Source organism: Aristolochia californica, unplaced genomic scaffold, assembly GCF_029961685.1.
Source record: "Aristolochia californica isolate CCGP_79_NKW_82.1479 unplaced genomic scaffold, dmAriCali1.0.hap1 SCAF_12, whole genome shotgun sequence".
NCBI lineage: Eukaryota > Viridiplantae > Streptophyta > Magnoliopsida > Piperales > Aristolochiaceae > Aristolochia > Aristolochia californica.
In genome coordinates this window covers 28,942,740-28,960,010 of record NW_027181793.1, presented here as the reverse complement: position 1 = coordinate 28,960,010, position 17,271 = coordinate 28,942,740, and the positions used below count along the sequence as shown (strand labels likewise).

The 17,271-nt window shown below is 38.1% G+C and overlaps 3 protein-coding genes across 6 annotated transcripts; 2 read left to right on the top strand and 1 right to left on the bottom strand.

Annotated features, from left to right (window-relative positions):
- The first annotated feature begins 436 nt into the window (after positions 1-436).
- On the top strand, positions 437-5,353 carry LOC137946843 (probable LRR receptor-like serine/threonine-protein kinase At1g05700). The gene is made up of 13 exons (XM_068793135.1): positions 437-500; positions 579-1,119; positions 2,244-2,737; positions 2,923-3,061; positions 3,195-3,266; positions 3,402-3,473; positions 3,558-3,638; positions 3,853-4,022; positions 4,092-4,312; positions 4,423-4,549; positions 4,614-4,676; positions 4,758-4,947; positions 5,023-5,353. The coding sequence occupies exons 1-13, from the start codon at positions 437-439 to the stop codon at positions 5,351-5,353; spliced, it is 2,565 nt and encodes an 854-aa protein (XP_068649236.1).
- Positions 5,354-6,440: 1,087 nt separating this feature from the next.
- LOC137945294 (meiotic nuclear division protein 1 homolog) lies at positions 6,441-10,795 on the top strand. 3 transcript variants are annotated; one of them, XM_068791111.1, is made up of 11 exons: positions 6,441-6,548; positions 7,388-7,468; positions 7,793-7,909; positions 8,196-8,234; positions 8,352-8,459; positions 8,583-8,645; positions 8,733-8,784; positions 8,887-8,931; positions 9,023-9,102; positions 9,787-9,867; positions 10,038-10,795. In XM_068791111.1, exons 1-10 carry the CDS (start codon positions 6,546-6,548, stop codon positions 9,817-9,819), a joined length of 621 nt encoding a protein of 206 aa, XP_068647212.1. In that variant the 5' UTR covers positions 6,441-6,545; the 3' UTR covers positions 9,820-9,867; positions 10,038-10,795. The 3 variants fall into 3 exon arrangements, with proteins under 3 accessions (XP_068647212.1, XP_068647211.1, XP_068647213.1); XM_068791110.1 differs by lacking the exon at positions 10,038-10,795 and having other exon boundaries at positions 9,787-10,029; XM_068791112.1 differs by lacking the exons at positions 7,793-7,909; positions 10,038-10,795 and having other exon boundaries at positions 9,787-10,029.
- Positions 10,796-12,498: 1,703 nt separating this feature from the next.
- Positions 12,499-17,181, bottom strand: LOC137945293 (vacuolar protein sorting-associated protein 32 homolog 2-like). 2 transcript variants are annotated; one of them, XM_068791108.1, is made up of 8 exons: positions 16,994-17,181; positions 16,804-16,901; positions 15,116-15,215; positions 14,025-14,110; positions 13,829-13,920; positions 13,303-13,417; positions 13,029-13,224; positions 12,499-12,954 (listed from the first exon to the last, which is right to left on the bottom strand). In XM_068791108.1, exons 2-7 carry the CDS (start codon positions 16,873-16,875, stop codon positions 13,033-13,035), a joined length of 657 nt encoding a protein of 218 aa, XP_068647209.1. In that variant the 5' UTR covers positions 16,876-16,901; positions 16,994-17,181; the 3' UTR covers positions 12,499-12,954; positions 13,029-13,032. The 2 variants fall into 2 exon arrangements, with proteins under 2 accessions (XP_068647209.1, XP_068647210.1); XM_068791109.1 differs by having other exon boundaries at positions 12,499-12,945.
- Positions 17,182-17,271: the final 90 nt, after the last annotated feature.

The window sequence follows — 17,271 nt, the reverse complement described above, 5'->3', positions numbered from 1 at the left end:
ATTTAAAAGCATGTTGAGAATTAGAGAAAAAGCTTTGAAAAACGTTTTACTAGAAGGTATCATCGCAGCTCCATCAAATCACTGTAGAAGTGAAGAAAAGAAAAGACATTCTCAGATGTGAAAGGGGGATTTGTATCCTGGCTGATCTGCCCAGCATGGGTTGACTCCGATTGCAAGTTGCAGTCGCCTTCATTTTTAGTCGGTATTATTGAGAGAGAGAGAGAAAGTCAATTCTGTGAGCGTGGAAAAGAAATTTTGTAACATCTAATATTGGAAATTAGTTGACTCTCCATTGTTTTTTGCTTGTAATTTCTAAAGAAGCAAATTAAAATTGATTTTGTGTTCATTAGCTACTTCGTCCTCGCGATACTTCCCTCATTACTGAAGCCTGGAAGCCAATCTCTCCTTCTTCCCAGTGATCTTCGAAGACACGAGCATGACAGTCATAGTTCGCGTTTCTTTCCTCTTCCTTCTCGCGGCATTTGTTGAGGCTCAAAATGGTTTGTTCTCAATCTAATTAAAAACCCAGAAAGAGGTCTGAGATTCGGTTCTAATTCAAAGAAACACTTGTTTTGCAGGATTCATTAGCATTGACTGCGGCATACCGGAAGGAACAAACTACACCGACGAACAGACGGGAATTTTTTATACTTCCGACGCCGATTACATCCAAACCGGAGAAAACCGGCGAATTCCGACTTCTCTCTTTCCCAGCGTTCTCGGACCACAGTATCTTAACCTGAAAAGATTTCCGGAGGGAAGTAGGAACTGTTACACGCTGAAGCCAGTGCTGAAAGGCAACAGATACCTGATAAGAGCCTCATTCCTGCACGGGAACTACGAGGTCGAGCGGCCTAGTTTTGATCTCTATCTCGGCGTCAACCTCTGGGTCTCTATCGCTGTAGTCAATGCATCGGCTCCTGCCTGGTCGGAGATAATAACAATAGCGACTTCGAACTTTGTATCGGTTTGCCTGTTGAAGAAGAAGGGAGCCCCTTTCATATCGGTGCTGGAGCTCAGGCCGCTAGGCTTGGCCATGTACAACGTTACTGACGAGACGCACGCTCTGGTTCTCTATAACCGCTACGATATCGGATCGACCACCGGCCGGCGAGTCAGGTAAGTCCGTAAAGGAAACCGAAACTAGAAACTATTGCAAGATTAGGCTATATTGTCGCGTGGATTTAATCAGGGACATGATTTTTAATATGCAATTTATGTTCATAGAATTACCTACTAACCAGCTGCATATTCGCCCTAAAGGGTACAAATGTTGCCTGTTTAACAGTTTTATTAATATTCTTTTTATATTAGGATTTTTACCAAATTACCCATTTTAAAAAACTTATTTAGATAAATGATCACTTTGAACTTATTTTGAAAAATACCCAACTTTGACCGGTCAACTGTATATGTGTATAGTCAAAGGTGACACGTAAGCTTTGATTTATTATGTGTCACCACATCATCAGTATTGTGTGAATAAATAGACACATTAACTGCCACATCACCATTCCGACCCATCATCAACCAATAAGATGCCACATCATTAAATGACAAAAAAATTGAATAATTTTTTTTATTTTCTGAATATACTTTTTTATGAATAAAAAATTGATTTTTAAAAATCAGGTAATAAAAAGTGTATTCATAAATTTGATTTTTAAAATAAAAAAAAAATTTATTCAATTTTTTTGTCTTTCAATGACGTGACATCTTACCTGGTAGATGACGTGTCAGGATAGTGACATGGAGGTTGATGTGTCTATCTTCTCACACAGTATAGTACTGATGATGCGGTGACACATAATCAGTCAAAGTTTACGTGTCACCTTTGACTGTACACATGTACAGTGGACTGATCAAAGTTGGATACTTTTCAAAATAAGTTCAAAGTGACGTCATTTATCAAAATAAGTTTTTTTATATTTATCAAAATAAGTTCAAAGTGACGTCATTTATCAAAGTTGGGTAAAAACCCTTTTATATTTAAATAAAAATTTAGATTATGCGAAGTATTACAGAACTAGCCCGGTTGACTTCTTTTCTTTTGTTTTTTCTTGATGAATTGGCAGGTGTGGTCTCTCTCTATATATATCTTGACTAATTGTTGATATTAATCATAATCCTACGCTTAATTACCCTAAAATCTGAACTATGAACCATGTTTGATGAACGAGGTGCTTGCATGCATGTTCCTACTTCTGGGTTTATTTGTATTCACTTATTTTGGATGTTTTCAGGTACAAAGATGACATCTATGATCGCATATGGTCAATCCTTGAGGTAGAACGCGATATTGCAGGCATCAAGACCATATCAACCACCTCACCGACGGTGAATAACGACGTCGATATGTTCCAAATACCTCCAGCTGTTCTGAGCACTGCCGCCACGGCGATCAACAGAAGCACCGCTTCCATGCTATTGAACTGGACCTCTGACGATCCGCAGACTCAGTTTCACATTTTCAGACACTTCGCCGAGGTGGAGCAGCTCAAGGATGGAGAGGTGAGAGAGTTCAATGTCTGCATAAGTGGGTTTTCTTGCCAAGGCCCCTTCCGTCCCACCTATCTCTCCGCCTTTACCGTCTTCACCACGACTCCCGTCAGCGGACGATCGCTGTATACGTCCTTTTTCGAGATGACTGACGCCTCCAGCCTCCCACCCATCCTGAATGGCGTTGAGCTTTACTCTCTCGCTAAGCTCTCAGTTGCGCCCACCGCCAGTCAAGACTGTAAGTGCCTTACAAGCTTACCATGATGAATCTCAGTCGATCGAATTCCAGTGTTCTTCGACAGCACTTCACGGAAATAATGATGACTTAGCGACTAGTACAGCAAAGCTTAATGTAGCGGTTTCTTTTTGGTCATCTAACTTTTAATATATTTCCCTTGTCTTTTTCTCGTCCACATTTTTCAGTAGAAGCGATCATGGCGATCAGAGATGCCTATAATGTGAAGAAGAACTGGATGGGTGATTCATGTGTGCCTCAACTTCACAAATGGGAAGGACTAGATTGCAGCCAGAATGATCCAGATCCTCCAAGTATTGTATCACTGTAAGTGCCTCAGGCATATCGTAAACTTGCACTAACTCAAGATGGATTCGCTGCTCTGATCTTTTGCATGCTACCAGTGCTACTGATTTATTGTTGCATGGGCAATATTGATTACAATTCGGTTTACATTCAGAAACCTGACTTCAACTGGATTGACGGGGACAATTACCTCTTCCTTTCGAAACCTCACGTCCTTGCGGTCCCTGTAAGTACAAAACAATAGCGAATAAATCTTGATTTCTGAACGATAACCATGACGACTGCTCAGTGCTATGCTTGCAAACAGTCCTTGTTTCTGTTTGATAAAATTGTAACAGCTCTGTCAGCGTTTTTATTTCAGGGATTTATCGAGAAACAACTTGACAGGGGAAATACCTGATTTCCTTGCAACGTTACCGTATCTCGCGTTCCTGTAAGTTAGCCAAACTTTGTCAGCGTTTCTGTTCCAGACTTCCCTTTTGATAACCATTCTCAATAGGGTGTTGTTTTCTTTCAGGAATTTATCCCGCAATAATTTCACTGGATCAGTGCCCTCTACTCTGCTACAAATGTCAAAAGCTGGGACACTCCAGTTGAGGTGTTTTACCGTCTTTCATATAATTGGTTCGTCTTTTAAAATGTTAACATTTTAACCAGGGGCATAAGCACTGGTCCTCTATTTTTATTTTTATTTTCTGATCATTGGCCTGCACGGGTGTTTTAAGAGTTAATGAGGGACGACAAAATCTAAGTGGATGTCAATTTTTATTTTTTCTCTAATGTGTTCATGTATCCATCTAATTGTTTGTCAGTATTGATTACAACCCAAACCTCAACCCCCCGGATCCCTGTTCAGATCATTCTTGCAAAAAGAAGAAAAGCATAGCTGTTCCAGTCGCCCTTTCCGCATCGTTGGTGGCTTTAATTTTGTTGGTCTCCATATTTGTCTTCTGGAGGAAATTTGAGAGAAGAAAACCACGAGGTAAAGCACCTTCTTTTTTAAATATTTTTATCTTCATTAGATGATAAACCCGTTTTTATTTTTCTGCAGCTTCGCAAGCCCCTTCCGTAATGTCCAGTGAAACTCCTCTGGTACTTGACAATCAAAGATTCTCATACGCTGATATAATCAATATAACAAACAATTTTGAAATGGTCCTCGGTAAGGGAGGATTTGGAGTTGTTTACTATGGCAAAATGGATGATGGCACTCAGGTTGCCGTCAAGATGCTTTCGACAAATTGTCAAGGCTCAGGAGAGTTTCAAACTGAGGTATTTATGATGAAAGAACAGTAATGATAATCTTATTCAAGTAACCCATACACTTAACTCTTGCTTCTAGTATTCGTTAGGAATTAAATGGGTCGAATTCTTTTTTACAGGCTCAACTGTTGATGAAAGTCTATCACAGAAATCTTGTCCAGATGATAGGTTGCTGCTCTGAAGGTGACAAAATGGCCCTCGTTTTGGAGTATATGTCTGAAGGACATCTGGGAAAGCTTCTCAAAGGTAACTTAACATATTTGCTTTCTATCCCGTAAAACAAGCTCCAATTTTCAATCTGTAACTACAGATAGCAGCAAAGGTGTCCTCACCTGGGTTCAGCGTATTCGAATTGGACTAGATATCGCACAAGGTATAGTGAGAAAGTCAGAATATTACGAGTACATTTCATTTTCTTTTGACTGAATGGAACTTACTGACATCGAAATTGCAGGTTTGGAGTATCTGCATATCGGTTGCAGGCCTCCCATAATTCATCGAGATGTGAAGGCTGCAAATATCCTCTTGAGTGAAATATTCGAGGCCAAAATCGCCGATTTTGGATTGTCCAAGGTCTTCCACAATGAGGAATTCACTCATGTATCGACTGCAGTCAAAGGCACTCTCGGCTATCTCGATCCCGAGTATGTACTTTGAACCTAAAACAGTGTTTTGCGGAGCTTTCTGAGTGATGAGGACTGACTGCTCTTGTTATCTAGGTACTTCTTCTCTAACACTTTGAACGAGAAGAGCGACGTTTACAGCTACGGCGTTGTCCTCTTGGAACTCATCACGGGAAAATCTGCTATAGTCCACACGTCTAACTCCCAAAGAATCAGCTTAGTTGAATGGGTGAGTCCCTTCATCTTAAACGGAAACATAAGAAATGCGGTTGATCCAAGATTAAGAGGGAATTACGACAGCAATTCCGTCTGGAAGGCCATAGAGATTGCTCATGCATGCACACTTCCTAAATCAGTGGAAAGACCGACGATGAGCGTTGTAGTCTCTAAGCTAAAAGATTGCTTGGGAGCTCCGACAATTACCTAGAGAAACACCAACTTCAGTTGCGAAGAATGGGCAAGAGAAGAGCTTTCCTCGACTGATGGTGCAAGAGAAGTCATCCCTTTGTTCATTATCTGCTGCGCTTTGGGCAAGAGCATGATTGAATTTTTTAAAGTATCTTCTTTTTCACTAATTGCCTTTAAATCCCTTGTATATGGCATAAATGCATATATATCCTTAAGATTAAAATTTTTGTATCCCAATATTGGTTTTTTTCTTTTAAGAGACACCAATAGATCATTGAGTAATAGTTCAAGTCTATCTTCCTTGCCTTTAGGGTATGTTTTGAACCCGTAGAAAAGAAAATAAAATGAAAATTTGACCATTATTATTCTTAAAAATAGTTAATAAAAATGAGATAATGATCAAATTTTTTAGTTCACTAACTATTTTTTGAAATAATAATAGTCAAACTCTTTTTATTTTATTTTCTTTTCCACGGGGTTCTAAACCCTTAATGTTGTAGGTGTGAAGTTCCTTGCACCTGATTCAAATACCTTGCTTCTTTCAGGTGGTTTTAGTATTTCGCCCATTAAATTCGTTCTTGAGTCACTATGCATTGGTTTCAAACATCTTTTTTTTCCGAGGAAGTCCAATTCCCTCTTTCAAACCATGTCTATAGGCGAACAAACACTGTCAGTTTATTGGGACAGCTTGATAGATTTTTTTTGCTCAATCGCTGCATTGAAGAAGCCATAAGTCGATAATACCTAAACAATTTTGGGAGTTTGACCTCGCAATTTATTTTACATAACTATTCAAATTGCTGCATATTACTCACAGTGGGAACTAATGAAAAGCCACTAATACGTAGACCATTTGTTAATAAGTTATTAAATGATAAATGAGAGTTAATAAAATTTAATCAAATATAAATAAATTTAGGGTATATAAAATACAAAAATTAAAGTGATTTTATCTCTTTGATAGATAAAAGATGAAAAACCACTAATACGTAGACCATCTTTAATTTAGTTAAAAGATGCATGACACTATCTTTAAAGATATATCACATCTTATTGAAATTTGGGCACAAAGAGTCGAACCCTTGCAAAAGAGTTGGCCACATCTATAAGAAAAATGAACAATCAAAGGCAATAAGGAGTCGACCGCGGTGCTCCAGCCGTAAGCAGCATTCCCCTCTCCTCTGTTTTGGCATTCTCTACAGAACCACGAAATGGTAATGGTTCTTACCTTTTCTATTTTCTCACTCTTAGTTTCAGCTTCAACCGATTCAAATCAATTTCTTACCTCTCCTCGCGCGATTAATTTACTTCAAGTAGTTCAGTTTCTCTAGTTTTCTACTAATTCCTTTGTATTGTTTTCTACGGTTTTCTAGCTGCTATGCCGTTTTTTTTTTTTTTTTTTTTTTTTTTTTAACCGAGGACGTCCTGCGTTGTTCCGGAAGGCAAAAAATCAGCTCGTCATCACTCGCGCATCTTTGATTGTCGAGATACATGTATAATGTTGTTGTTTATTCTGATGATAAGTACACGGAATAGTATCTGGAACTGAAATTGCTAGCTGTATAGCATCGCTTTTCTACTGTTGTCTTGTTGATGCGGAGCCGAATGTGCAGATTCTTGATGGAGCTTAATTGTTTTAGGAAAATGAAAGTAGAAATCTATATTTCTTCTCAGAAGTGTTTTGGATTGTCCAGTGAAACAGATTACGGTCAGAGTAGGTTAGGTTTTGATGAAGTCGGAAGTGAAGAAAGTATGATCAAATTTGTTTCGGATTGCCACTTGTTTAGCATCATAAGATCCTGTATGATTGTATTGGATTTAATTTTGGGCGTCTACTTTGAATATCAATCATTTCTTATTGTCTCGTGAGGAGGAATAAAGTAATTTGAATTGCACAGTTCCAAGATCAGATGTTTCAGCCCCAATTCTTTCAACTCTTTTTCTGCATTTTTTTTTTCTTTATCGTTCTGAGCTTGAAATGATTACATCATATCTACATGGCTTCGTTGTTCATGAACTGCCAATCTTACTACCAATATGCTTTTCTTTGTAGTCAAAGAAAAGAGGTCTTTCCTTGGAAGAGAAGCGTGAGAAGATTCTTCAAATATTTTATGATTCTCAGGACTTCTTTCTTGTGAGTTGAGCATTGAATTCTACTGGACTGTTATTCTTAGGGAATGGCTGACTATCCATGATTGCTTATGATCTGCCATCACAATAATTTGTTGTCAAATCTCAAAAGATGCAATCTCCACTTTCTTCATTTTTTCTGTTTCATGCGCTCATTATATTTTTGGTCAACCTAACATTTGACCTCTACTTTTGGTAGTTTCTATAGCTTCTCTTCATTTACCCAATAACCTGTTACTGTTGTTAGTAATGCTATACTTGTTCCTTTTACTACTGTTTTATCAATCCAGTTCTTTACTTAGAGCGTCATATGCCTACTAAATTTCAGCTTAAGGAGCTCGAAAAGCTAGGACCAAAGAAAGGTGTAATCAGCCAATCAGTAAAAGATGTTGTCCAGAGTTTAGTGGATGATGATCTTGTTTCAAAAGACAAGATTGGCAGTTCAGTAAGTAACATACAAGCAAAATTATACTAAATTTGTGAAGCAAAAAAAGCCTACACAGTTGATTCTTGCCGACTGTCTACATTAAATTTTGTCCAATTTGGTGACACTAATGCCTCTTATGAAGACAAATTTAGGCATCTTTTGGCTCTAAAACATTTGTTCCCTTACATATAAAGTGTTGTCTCGATGTCTCTCATGCCACACTCTGCAGCTTGGAGCTCACGTTCTTTAACTGATTTAAGTGATTTGAGACAGCAACTGGCTTTTCTTCTTTTTTTGGGTGCAGATATACTTTTGGAGTCTTCCAAGTTGTGCTGGAAATCAGGTGCCGCCAATTATTGTCTTTCTTACTGTAAAGACCATGGGTAGTTTGGTAATTATTCATCTGCACCATATGTACACATCTGAAGTTGCTTCTTCTCTTGCTATTAAATGTATACAGCTGAGAAATGCTTGCTCCAAACTGGAAGCTGAACTTTTGAGTTGTAAGAAGCATTTCCAAGAACTTGTAGAACAAAGAGAAAGTTTAAAGAAGGGCAGAGAAAACTCTGTAAGCCTCATTTGTTACATATAGTCATAAACTGAGAATTTTTTATTGGTTTATAGACTATGTGAATGGTTCCTAGTACAAATTTTTTGGGCATCTCTACTTGGTGACAACACAACTTTTTAGGATGAGCGGGAGGTCGTATTAAAGGAGCTGCAAGCTATTGAACAGAAGCATAATCAACTAAAGGTAGATTTTCTTGTTTGTGTTCCACATTTCAAACTGGTTCAACTGTAAAGGTTAAGCATTTGGGTTAATTTGTCCCTGATTTTGTAGGAAGAAATGGCACTCTTTGCAGACAATGATCCTGCTGCACTGGAATCTATGAGTATGCCTCATTCATGCTTCATCGTTTATAAAAAAATTACTTGCATCTAAGTTTTCATTTTTTTGTTACCTCCCAACATCTGATTCGTATACTAAATGGCAGAAAATGCTACCGAGGTTGCTCATACTGCAGCAAACAGATGGACTGGTCTTTGGCTAAGCCTTTCTCATCTTATGTAGATTTTGTAATTCCCATGGCCTCTCATGTTTTAATCATTAACTGAGAAATTACAATGCAGATAACATCTTCACCCTTCAGCAGTGGTGTTCGAACAATTTTCCTGAAGCCAAAGAGCAGCTGGAGCACATGTACAAGGAGGTGATCTTTTATTCTTCATTTTCAGAAAAATATAATCCCAATTATTGCTAAGAGGATGCACGGATCCGTGGAGGTTCTAGATTATATGGGACACTTCAGGGATGCAAATTTGTCAAATGTCTGATTCATGTTGCCAATCCTCTTTTTCCTGATTTTTGGTGGATATCCATGAGTCTTTATCTTATAAGCTTAAGTATAGTCTACCCCAACAGTGTACCTTAATGCTTTTGCCTCTGATGACTCGGGATTAAAAAAACAAAAACAAAAAATGAAGACGAAGCTCATCCAGAGACCTGTATTTAGTGAGGCAGCTGCATGGCCATAGGCAGATCTGTCGACTCCATCTAAATTTCTAAATGCACTCATGAGTCAAGACCTCTAGTTTAATGCCTGTTTAAGATCTGAATCTGTTGGTTATACTATATAAGGTTCATTAGCTGTAGACAAACATTACAAATTGCTATTCTGCATGCCTTGAATTTTCCAGCAATACATGCCTACCTTGCTATATTTCCACACATCTGATCCCTTGATAGAAGCCCTCAAGTTTGGCCCTGATGGGTAGGGGGTCAGGTTGGGTTGTTCCACTACTCCTGGCAAAATTGATCAAAAGTTTGCATGAACATACTAACTATATACACGGTCCAAGGCCTCACCATAATTGCTTTTGTATCTTTACTGTAGGTTGGAATATCAGACGAATTTGACTACTTGTGATGGCTTGGCTCTTTGGACTTGATAGTATCTTGACGCATGGAACTAAAGGTAATGAGAAATGTACTTCACCAATGTGAGAACTGTAGACAATTCAAAAGTGAACAATCATCATTTTGCTCCATGTGCCACTTTGTGCTTGCAAATGCTTTATTAGTGGTTTGATTAGCTTGTAAGACTTGTTTAATTTCCTTCATTGGGTGCTCAACCTGGGATTGCAGGAAAACCAGACCCAATGTTTTGTAGGAAAACCTGATCCAATTATACTCGAAAACCTTGGGTCAGAGACGGGTTTATTCAAACCTGTCCTGTGGAAATTAAAATTTTCAAATGCAGAGATAGTAGGGATATACGAATATGTCAAGGACAGGATAAGAATACGGGGGGATAGGTCGAGACGAAGTAGAGATACATGAAAGGGCGGAGATAGGGATACACTAAGGGAGCAAGGACAGGATCACAGAGAAGGAAAAATGAGTGACGAAAATTTGACTTGATGCATACCCATCACTCTCTGACCGTTCAGTGCATATGAATCTGATTTAACCGGACTTGGGTTAAACCCGGTCGATTTTTTATGGGGGTGGCATTGTAGTGATCAGTGACCACCCCGTGCAGTAGCATATTTGGAATTCGAATTTCAAAATGGGAGGGAGGGAAGGGAGAATTATGTGACCAACTGAGGACGGGAGGGGGACCGAGCAACGGAGCAACAAAATAATTGGAGAGAACGTGCAATTGGTGACGTGCGTCCACGTGGATGACATCAATGGTTCAATGCGACGGTCAATAGTTGGCAGCCAGTCTGGCCGTATTCAGATTCTCCCTCACAATTACAGGTGGTTATGCTATTTTCTGTCTTTTCTCTCTCAACCCTCGTCTTTAAAAGCCATTCGGAGCCCCCAAAAACGTTCGCCTGCCTCACTTGTTGTTTACACGACAATCCGACGCCCATAATCTCTTGTTGGCTTCTTCGATGGAGTTGATGAGAGTTCCCATCGCCGTTGCTGCCATTTTCGCCTTGGTGACCGCCCTTGTTCTCCCAGCCATTAACGCCCAGAGCCCGGCTCCTGCTCCCACCAGTGATGGTTCGTTTCCTACATCATTTTTCTGTTTCTTGTTCGAGTCCCTCCATTACAAACTGTGAGAAGAGTAGGGGGTTTTACGTTCGTACTTTTTTTTTTGTAGGAGTGGCGATTGATCAGGGGATAGCGTACGGTTTGATGTTGGCTGCATTGATTCTCACCTATCTCATTCACTGAGGCGGAACAGAAAGAAAGATGGTGGATTGGCTCCTTATTTCCATTGTAACATACGCATGTCTCCTTTATTCTTCATTTTCCTCTTTTCTCATTTTTGGGGGGTTCCTACTAGGATTTTGAGTCTTTTTTCCCTTGTTAATTCCTTTTCGTTTTCTTTTGTTCCTTGGGTGTTAGTTTTTTTAACCGAACATTGTTTATCATTGGTTGTACCGGTTTTGGTGGAACTGCTAGAAGAATTGTTTGGAAGTCTTTCATGTGATTTCTACATATTGGCTCAAAGCAGTTCCTTCATCACTTCCCAACTTTTTGTGCCTGAAATCTTGGTATCAGGAAAGACAAAGTAGAGGAGTGTCGCGGAAATTTCCATTAGGGGGAAAAGAAAACGTAAAAAGAAAGATCTGGAGTTTCTGACGGAACACGTGGGGATGGGCCCAACCTTCACGTTGCTCTTTTTGAATACACACAAATTCCCTTGTCAGGGAACGTGAAATATCTGAAACTTGTCCGCAAGTTGATCTGTAGCTCTCCAGTTACCCCTGTTACTGGTTATGTAGCCTGAGGCTTTTCGAAGCTCTATGTTTAGAAATGGCAGTATTAATTTCTTAATCACCGAAAAGCTTTCAGCTCCATCAGTTCGGCATTCATGGGCAAGAATGGGTACTTTTTTAAATTTCGGTTATAACAAATACATAACCATTTCTTTTAATTTCTTCTTTTATGGAATCCACTAACACCATTTACTAAATAAAAATTCTTAGAATAACCTTATTAAAAAACTGTCTCGAAGTCAATTTTTATACTCTAAAACATTCTATTAACCTGTTTTCAAAACTAATAATTAACACTTACTAAAAATTAGAGAAACTAGATGAAGTGCACTGTTATTGATTAGTAAGGTCTTGTGATAGAAATGGTAAATATAATTTTTAGGTATAGAAATTTTATGATCGCATTTGAAGATATTATAGGAAGACCATTTGAAATGTTTTTCCTCTATAAATAAATGGTGCTAATTGAGATAATTTCAAAAAAATAAGATTCAAACCGTAGGCTTTTAAGATATAAAAATATTAATAAAGAGTGTTTTTACTATTTATCCTTTATTTTGTATTAGCTTCTTGTAGTTGTTTCTTCTCATATTCTCTACTTACTCTATTAATTGTTCATCTTCAAGATGCTGCTACTTGTCCTAAATCTTGGAAGACAAACCTATCCATCCCCATCAAATTCCCGAAGAACCAATTGCAGTTACTGAACGACACGTCCATCCCCATCAAATTCTTGAAGAACCAACTGCAGTTACTGAACAACACGTCCTTTTTTCCCTGAATGTCATGGACATCAAATCCTTACCAGGTAGAACCATAAAGAAGGCGGAAACAGCAAAGAAATTGAATGCATAATCCTTCCAACTCTCAGGGGATACAATTTGACTGGAGACTACTAAGAAATTTTATTGAACGCAGAAACAGATTAAACAGGTAAGTTGAGCAAACATTGTTTAGAGAGAATAGCAAAGCAGTACCAGCTCCTCAGTAAAAGAAATACAAATAATCATTGAAGACGCACTGTTATTCTTCAATCAATTCTAGAAAAGACAACGTTGGTCATTAACATGTCTTCTCTGCATAAATCTTATACACTTGAGGTAAGCTGGTGAGCCTCGTAAAGAAAAAAACAAGCACGTTGAAAACCCTAAGCTGGGGTTTCTTTATACCGCATTAGAACGAACTCTTACCACAGTATGCACACTGAGAAATGTAATTATAAGTGGGATTTAGAGACGCTGCCCAAGTAACAAACTTCCATCATACAAGAGTATTCAATCTTTACATGAACAGCCTTTCTACTCTCAGCACCAAGGTATCTGTACAAACTGAAGACAGGTCACACCATCAACTCGGTACAAAAAGGGGCACTAGAAAAGAAGTAAGCGACAACAAAGCCAACCTGTCTAGAGGGCCATTTCTGCTTGTAATGCTGCAAGCTCGTCCTCCTCTGGAGTGGTCTTCTGGGGAGCAGGGCGAGTGGGCTGCTTGCCAGCAGGGACATAAGGGACAGTAGCAGGTGCAGTTGTGGCAGGCTGGAGAAGCTGCTCCTCCAATTCAGCTCCCTCCAACTCTTCAAGCTCGGCTTCCAATTCATCCTGGTGACAAAATGGATTTAAGAATCCCGAATAAATTGTATAAAGGGAATAATAAAACATTAATTGGAAGATGGATACTTCATCAAAATCAGCTGCTGCACCAATAGGAGCAGATAATGCCTCCTGAATCTGTTTCATGTTCTCAGTCTGCTCATTGATCTCATCCATCGTCTTATCAACATCATCAATATTTCTGCATAATAACCAACTATAAGAAAAACTATACAATATCTGTTCCTATCCAGAGAAAATGTCCACACAACCAGTTTTTTTTTTTTTTTTTTCCAAATGATTTTATAGATGACACTAATAAAAACAAGAAGCTAAAATAAGCACAACTACGTGAAAGTAAAAGGTCACTCCCAGTGGCCCCAAACAATACCGCAAGAATAAATTTTCATGGTCCTGCCAATTCTATTTTCTCCCCTAGTTTGGGATATCATGGTCATAGACATGACATCACATGTCAAGTGAGTAAATTGTAAAGAAAGAAAAAACAACAAAATTGAGAGACAACTCAATGACACTTCCAAGAAATAATCACATGGATGCAATATGTCACTAAGTTAAAACAAATAAAATAAAATAAAAAGAAGATAAATACGTGGCTTTCTGCATTGCTTTCATTGCAGCTGCTCCTGTCCTCAATGCATCCACAGTTTCCGTTGTAGCTTTTGCACCTTCTAGCAGTATCATCTGAAAGGATAAGCAATCACAAGAATTAATACAGTGGAAGCCTCACCAGAGAAGCCAGTAAAAGGAGCACAGTCTACTTTAATATCATTTTTGGTTGGTTTTACCTGATCATGAATACGCAATTGAAAATTTCCAAGTTGCTCAACTTGCTGTTCATAGAGTCTCTTTCGCTTCAAGCATTGTATAGCAGCTGGATGACAAAGGGAGAAGATTTAAAAAAGAAAGATTAGCTCATACATGGTAATGTCCAGGGCCATGAATGATGTTTCAACGTTTTCTAGAGTTGAAGGTCCCACAAAAGGAGCAGAACAAAAAAACCTAAGAGGAACACTAACTGATCATACCGCTTTCTCAGAGAATATTACTATCACCTCCTTTACGGAGTCCATCCTCAAGGTTACAAACTGACATCATGAAAGAGGATCAAGACAGGGAGAAGATGCTGTAAGAATAGCCAGTCGTGCATCTTTCTTTTAGCAATAACAGCAAATGATACTTTCAAATGGGTGAATTTTCAATTTCCGTTCTCAAATTAACAACTTTAAGTCTCATAGAGAGCATTTAATGAGAATCTTCACTGTAGGAATGTGTGATGTAAATCACAGAGTTTAGATGGGTGAAAGAAATGTGATTGCCACATGAAAATCAATGGAAGATCCACAGACATTCTTTTCAAGATTTATAACGTTTCCATCACAGTGCAATTTGCTGAACCATTAAGCAAGAACATTTGGTGCATAAAAATATGAGCAGATGGAATTGTTCACATACATAAAAATTATTCAGCAATTTGTCTTCAAAATGGTTCTGGTAAAAACTTTTTTTTTTTTTTTTTTTTTTTGGGCGGGGGGGGGGGGGGCGCTCTCTCATGCTGATTTAAAAAAAAATATGGTGATGTTATCAAAAGGGCCACCTCATAACCTAGTCATCCAATAGAAATGTAAAATATAAGAATTGCCTCCTGCATCTTATCCCTACCCATTACACAGGAAGTCCAATCTATTACCATCAAACAAGATAAATGTCTAAATAAACAATTAAAAGGATACTAACATGATATTGTGTACAAATAATGATTCAAAATCTAATTATACTTTCAGGTAATACATAAATAAAGAAGAAAAAACACATAGATCCATATATGACTAATTTATGATTTTCAAGAATAATTATGAAGAATGCTTATACATCATACCCCTCTTATTTTTAGCTCTGGTATATTCCTTGGCCTTTTCAACTTCTGCAGCTACTTTCTTCAAAAGAACTCTCTCCTTCTTTTCTAGCATTTCAAGTGTCTGCAGAAATTTCATAGAAATGGAATCATGTACAAGAGTCATCAGTAGGAAGTCAACCAAACACATCTTATTTAAAGAAAAGATCCTTTTGAGACCAAAGCATCTCCCTGCAAACGTACTCCATAGATAAATATGAAATGCAAATCCAATTATAGCGTCATATTATCAGCATGCCTTATGGATTGACAGATATAAGTTGTAGATGAAATATGAACATTGTATATCACCAATTCTTATTTCTTAAATCTTCCAATCAAAGGTGTACAGTAATCCATTGTGCCATCCAGAAACATCTACATAAGCAGGACATGGGCATTGATCTCCGCATTGCCAACTCACCATAAGACGAAAGATATGAGCTCATTCGCAAAAAGAAACCCTTCTCTGGCTCAGTTAAAAGAAAAGACAGGAAATTTATGTAAATATTGAACCTATAAATTAGTTGGATAAACCTACCTATTCAAACCTCCAAGACTCTTTAAGATGACTCCAATAAGTTATTAATTACAACTTAGGATCAATTAGAACCCTAGCATGGCCTAAAAATGAGATAAGAAATGGATAAACTTTGAAGTCAAGACTTTTTTTTTTCTGGATTTCTTTGCTGCGATTAACTCCATTTTTTTTTTAAATCTCTGAGAATATTAGTAAACATAAAAAATCCCACACAAGGCAAGCTGAGATTCAATTGCAAGAAACAAAAATACCATTCATTGACTTGGAGTAACCGTATCATGGGCAAGCAGAGAGAGAGAGAGAGAGAGGACATCCTCAAATAATAGAGCATTCGATATACTGTTCTTCACCACAGACTCAATCATATAAATGTGTTGAACTATTTCAAAGAAGATGGTTAATAGCAGGCAGTTGTAAAAATTAGAAACTTCACTGAACAAACAAAACAATTAAACAACACTAGACTTGTGTCTATTACTAGATACATCAACCACAGGTATAATCTTTATCACAGTATTGAAGGGGCTTGATCCACAGCTCAACCACCTCATTTAAAAATGTTAATAATAATCTCCTAAAGGCTTCAGTTACTAGTGAATTTACAAGAAATAATCAACAGAAATAAGAAAGCTCTTTTCAAATTAAGCATGGATCTGGTACATGAATCCTTCTCCTCTTGGTCAAATGATAACCCAATTAAGTCTGCCTTCTCCTACAAACCACACTGACCATATTACCTATGGCATCATAATCTTGCTCCTGTGAAGGACAACTAGCATTTCTATGAACATTTTTGTCATACGAGGACAGCGCCAACAAGAAAAAATGCAACTAGTCCCATGAAGAACAAGTTGCAGTGAATTTAAAATTAAATTTTGACACCTTAATCTCCGAAATAAATCAATAAATTACAAAGTCACCTTTTCTTTTGAAGCCTAAGAAACGAATTCGCTACATCAGAATGATTCAATAATTATTGGCCAATTCAAAAACCAAGGAAGAAACAACAATATTAAGTATAAAATCAGCACCACATATTAGTTTCCAACCAAAATATTTTCAGCAAGAGAAGAGGGGGGGAAAGTCGCGGGAACTGAAACCAAAAGCAAGGTCCAGAAAGAGTAAAAAATACCTCATTTAACTTATCGATAGTTGCCAAGGCATTGGTTTCCTGCTTAGGTTTCCCGAAGATCTTCTGAAACATGTTTCCCTCTGTCGAAGTCCTCGCCTCTGAAATTTAACAACAAGCTCAGATCACCATCCCAAATTCGATCAAAATCAGTCCTATCTTTAGGACAGAATTCTGCACAAGAAACGAATACCTATGATAGAGGAAGGTCATCCAAAAATGGACACGAATTTAGGTCTTGAATAGGAGGACCATCAAGCCGAGGAAGAAATCAACGAGTAGCGAGGGACTCGAGAGGGACGAAAGATGGAGAAAAATTGCCCGTCAAGAGAGAGACAGAGAGAGAGAGAAGAAGGGTGAGAAATTGGTTGCTTCGTCGTGTTGAGTTGCAGGCTTTTATTTATTTTTAAATGTGACCTATGGCTTAAGACTTTTACTCTTTACGCGTATGGCGGGTGTTTTGTCTAAACT

Bases quoted from the DNA above. Each gene is read 5' to 3' on its own strand.
- LOC137945294 (XM_068791111.1), top strand. The intron at 7,910-8,195 runs GTAAGTAACATA...TTTTGGGTGCAG, and splicing joins AAGACAAGATTGGCAGTTCA to ATATACTTTTGGAGTCTTCC. The intron at 8,785-8,886 runs GTATGCCTCATT...ACTAAATGGCAG, and splicing joins TGCTGCACTGGAATCTATGA to AAAATGCTACCGAGGTTGCT.
- LOC137946843 (XM_068793135.1), top strand. From the start codon at position 437: ATGACAGTCATAGTTCGCGTTTCTTTCCTCTTCCTTCTCGCGGCATTT. The intron at 3,474-3,557 runs GTAAGTTAGCCA...GTTTTCTTTCAG, and splicing joins TTACCGTATCTCGCGTTCCT to GAATTTATCCCGCAATAATT. The intron at 4,677-4,757 runs GTATAGTGAGAA...TCGAAATTGCAG, and splicing joins TGGACTAGATATCGCACAAG to GTTTGGAGTATCTGCATATC.
- LOC137945293 (XM_068791108.1), bottom strand. From the start codon at position 16,875: ATGTTTCAGAAGATCTTCGGGAAACCTAAGCAGGAAACCAATGCCTTG. The intron at 14,111-15,115 runs GTATGATGTATA...TTTGTCATCCAG, and splicing joins CAGAGCTAAAAATAAGAGGG to CTGCTATACAATGCTTGAAG. The intron at 13,225-13,302 runs GTATCCATCTTC...TTTTGTCACCAG, and splicing joins CAGCAGCTGATTTTGATGAA to GATGAATTGGAAGCCGAGCT.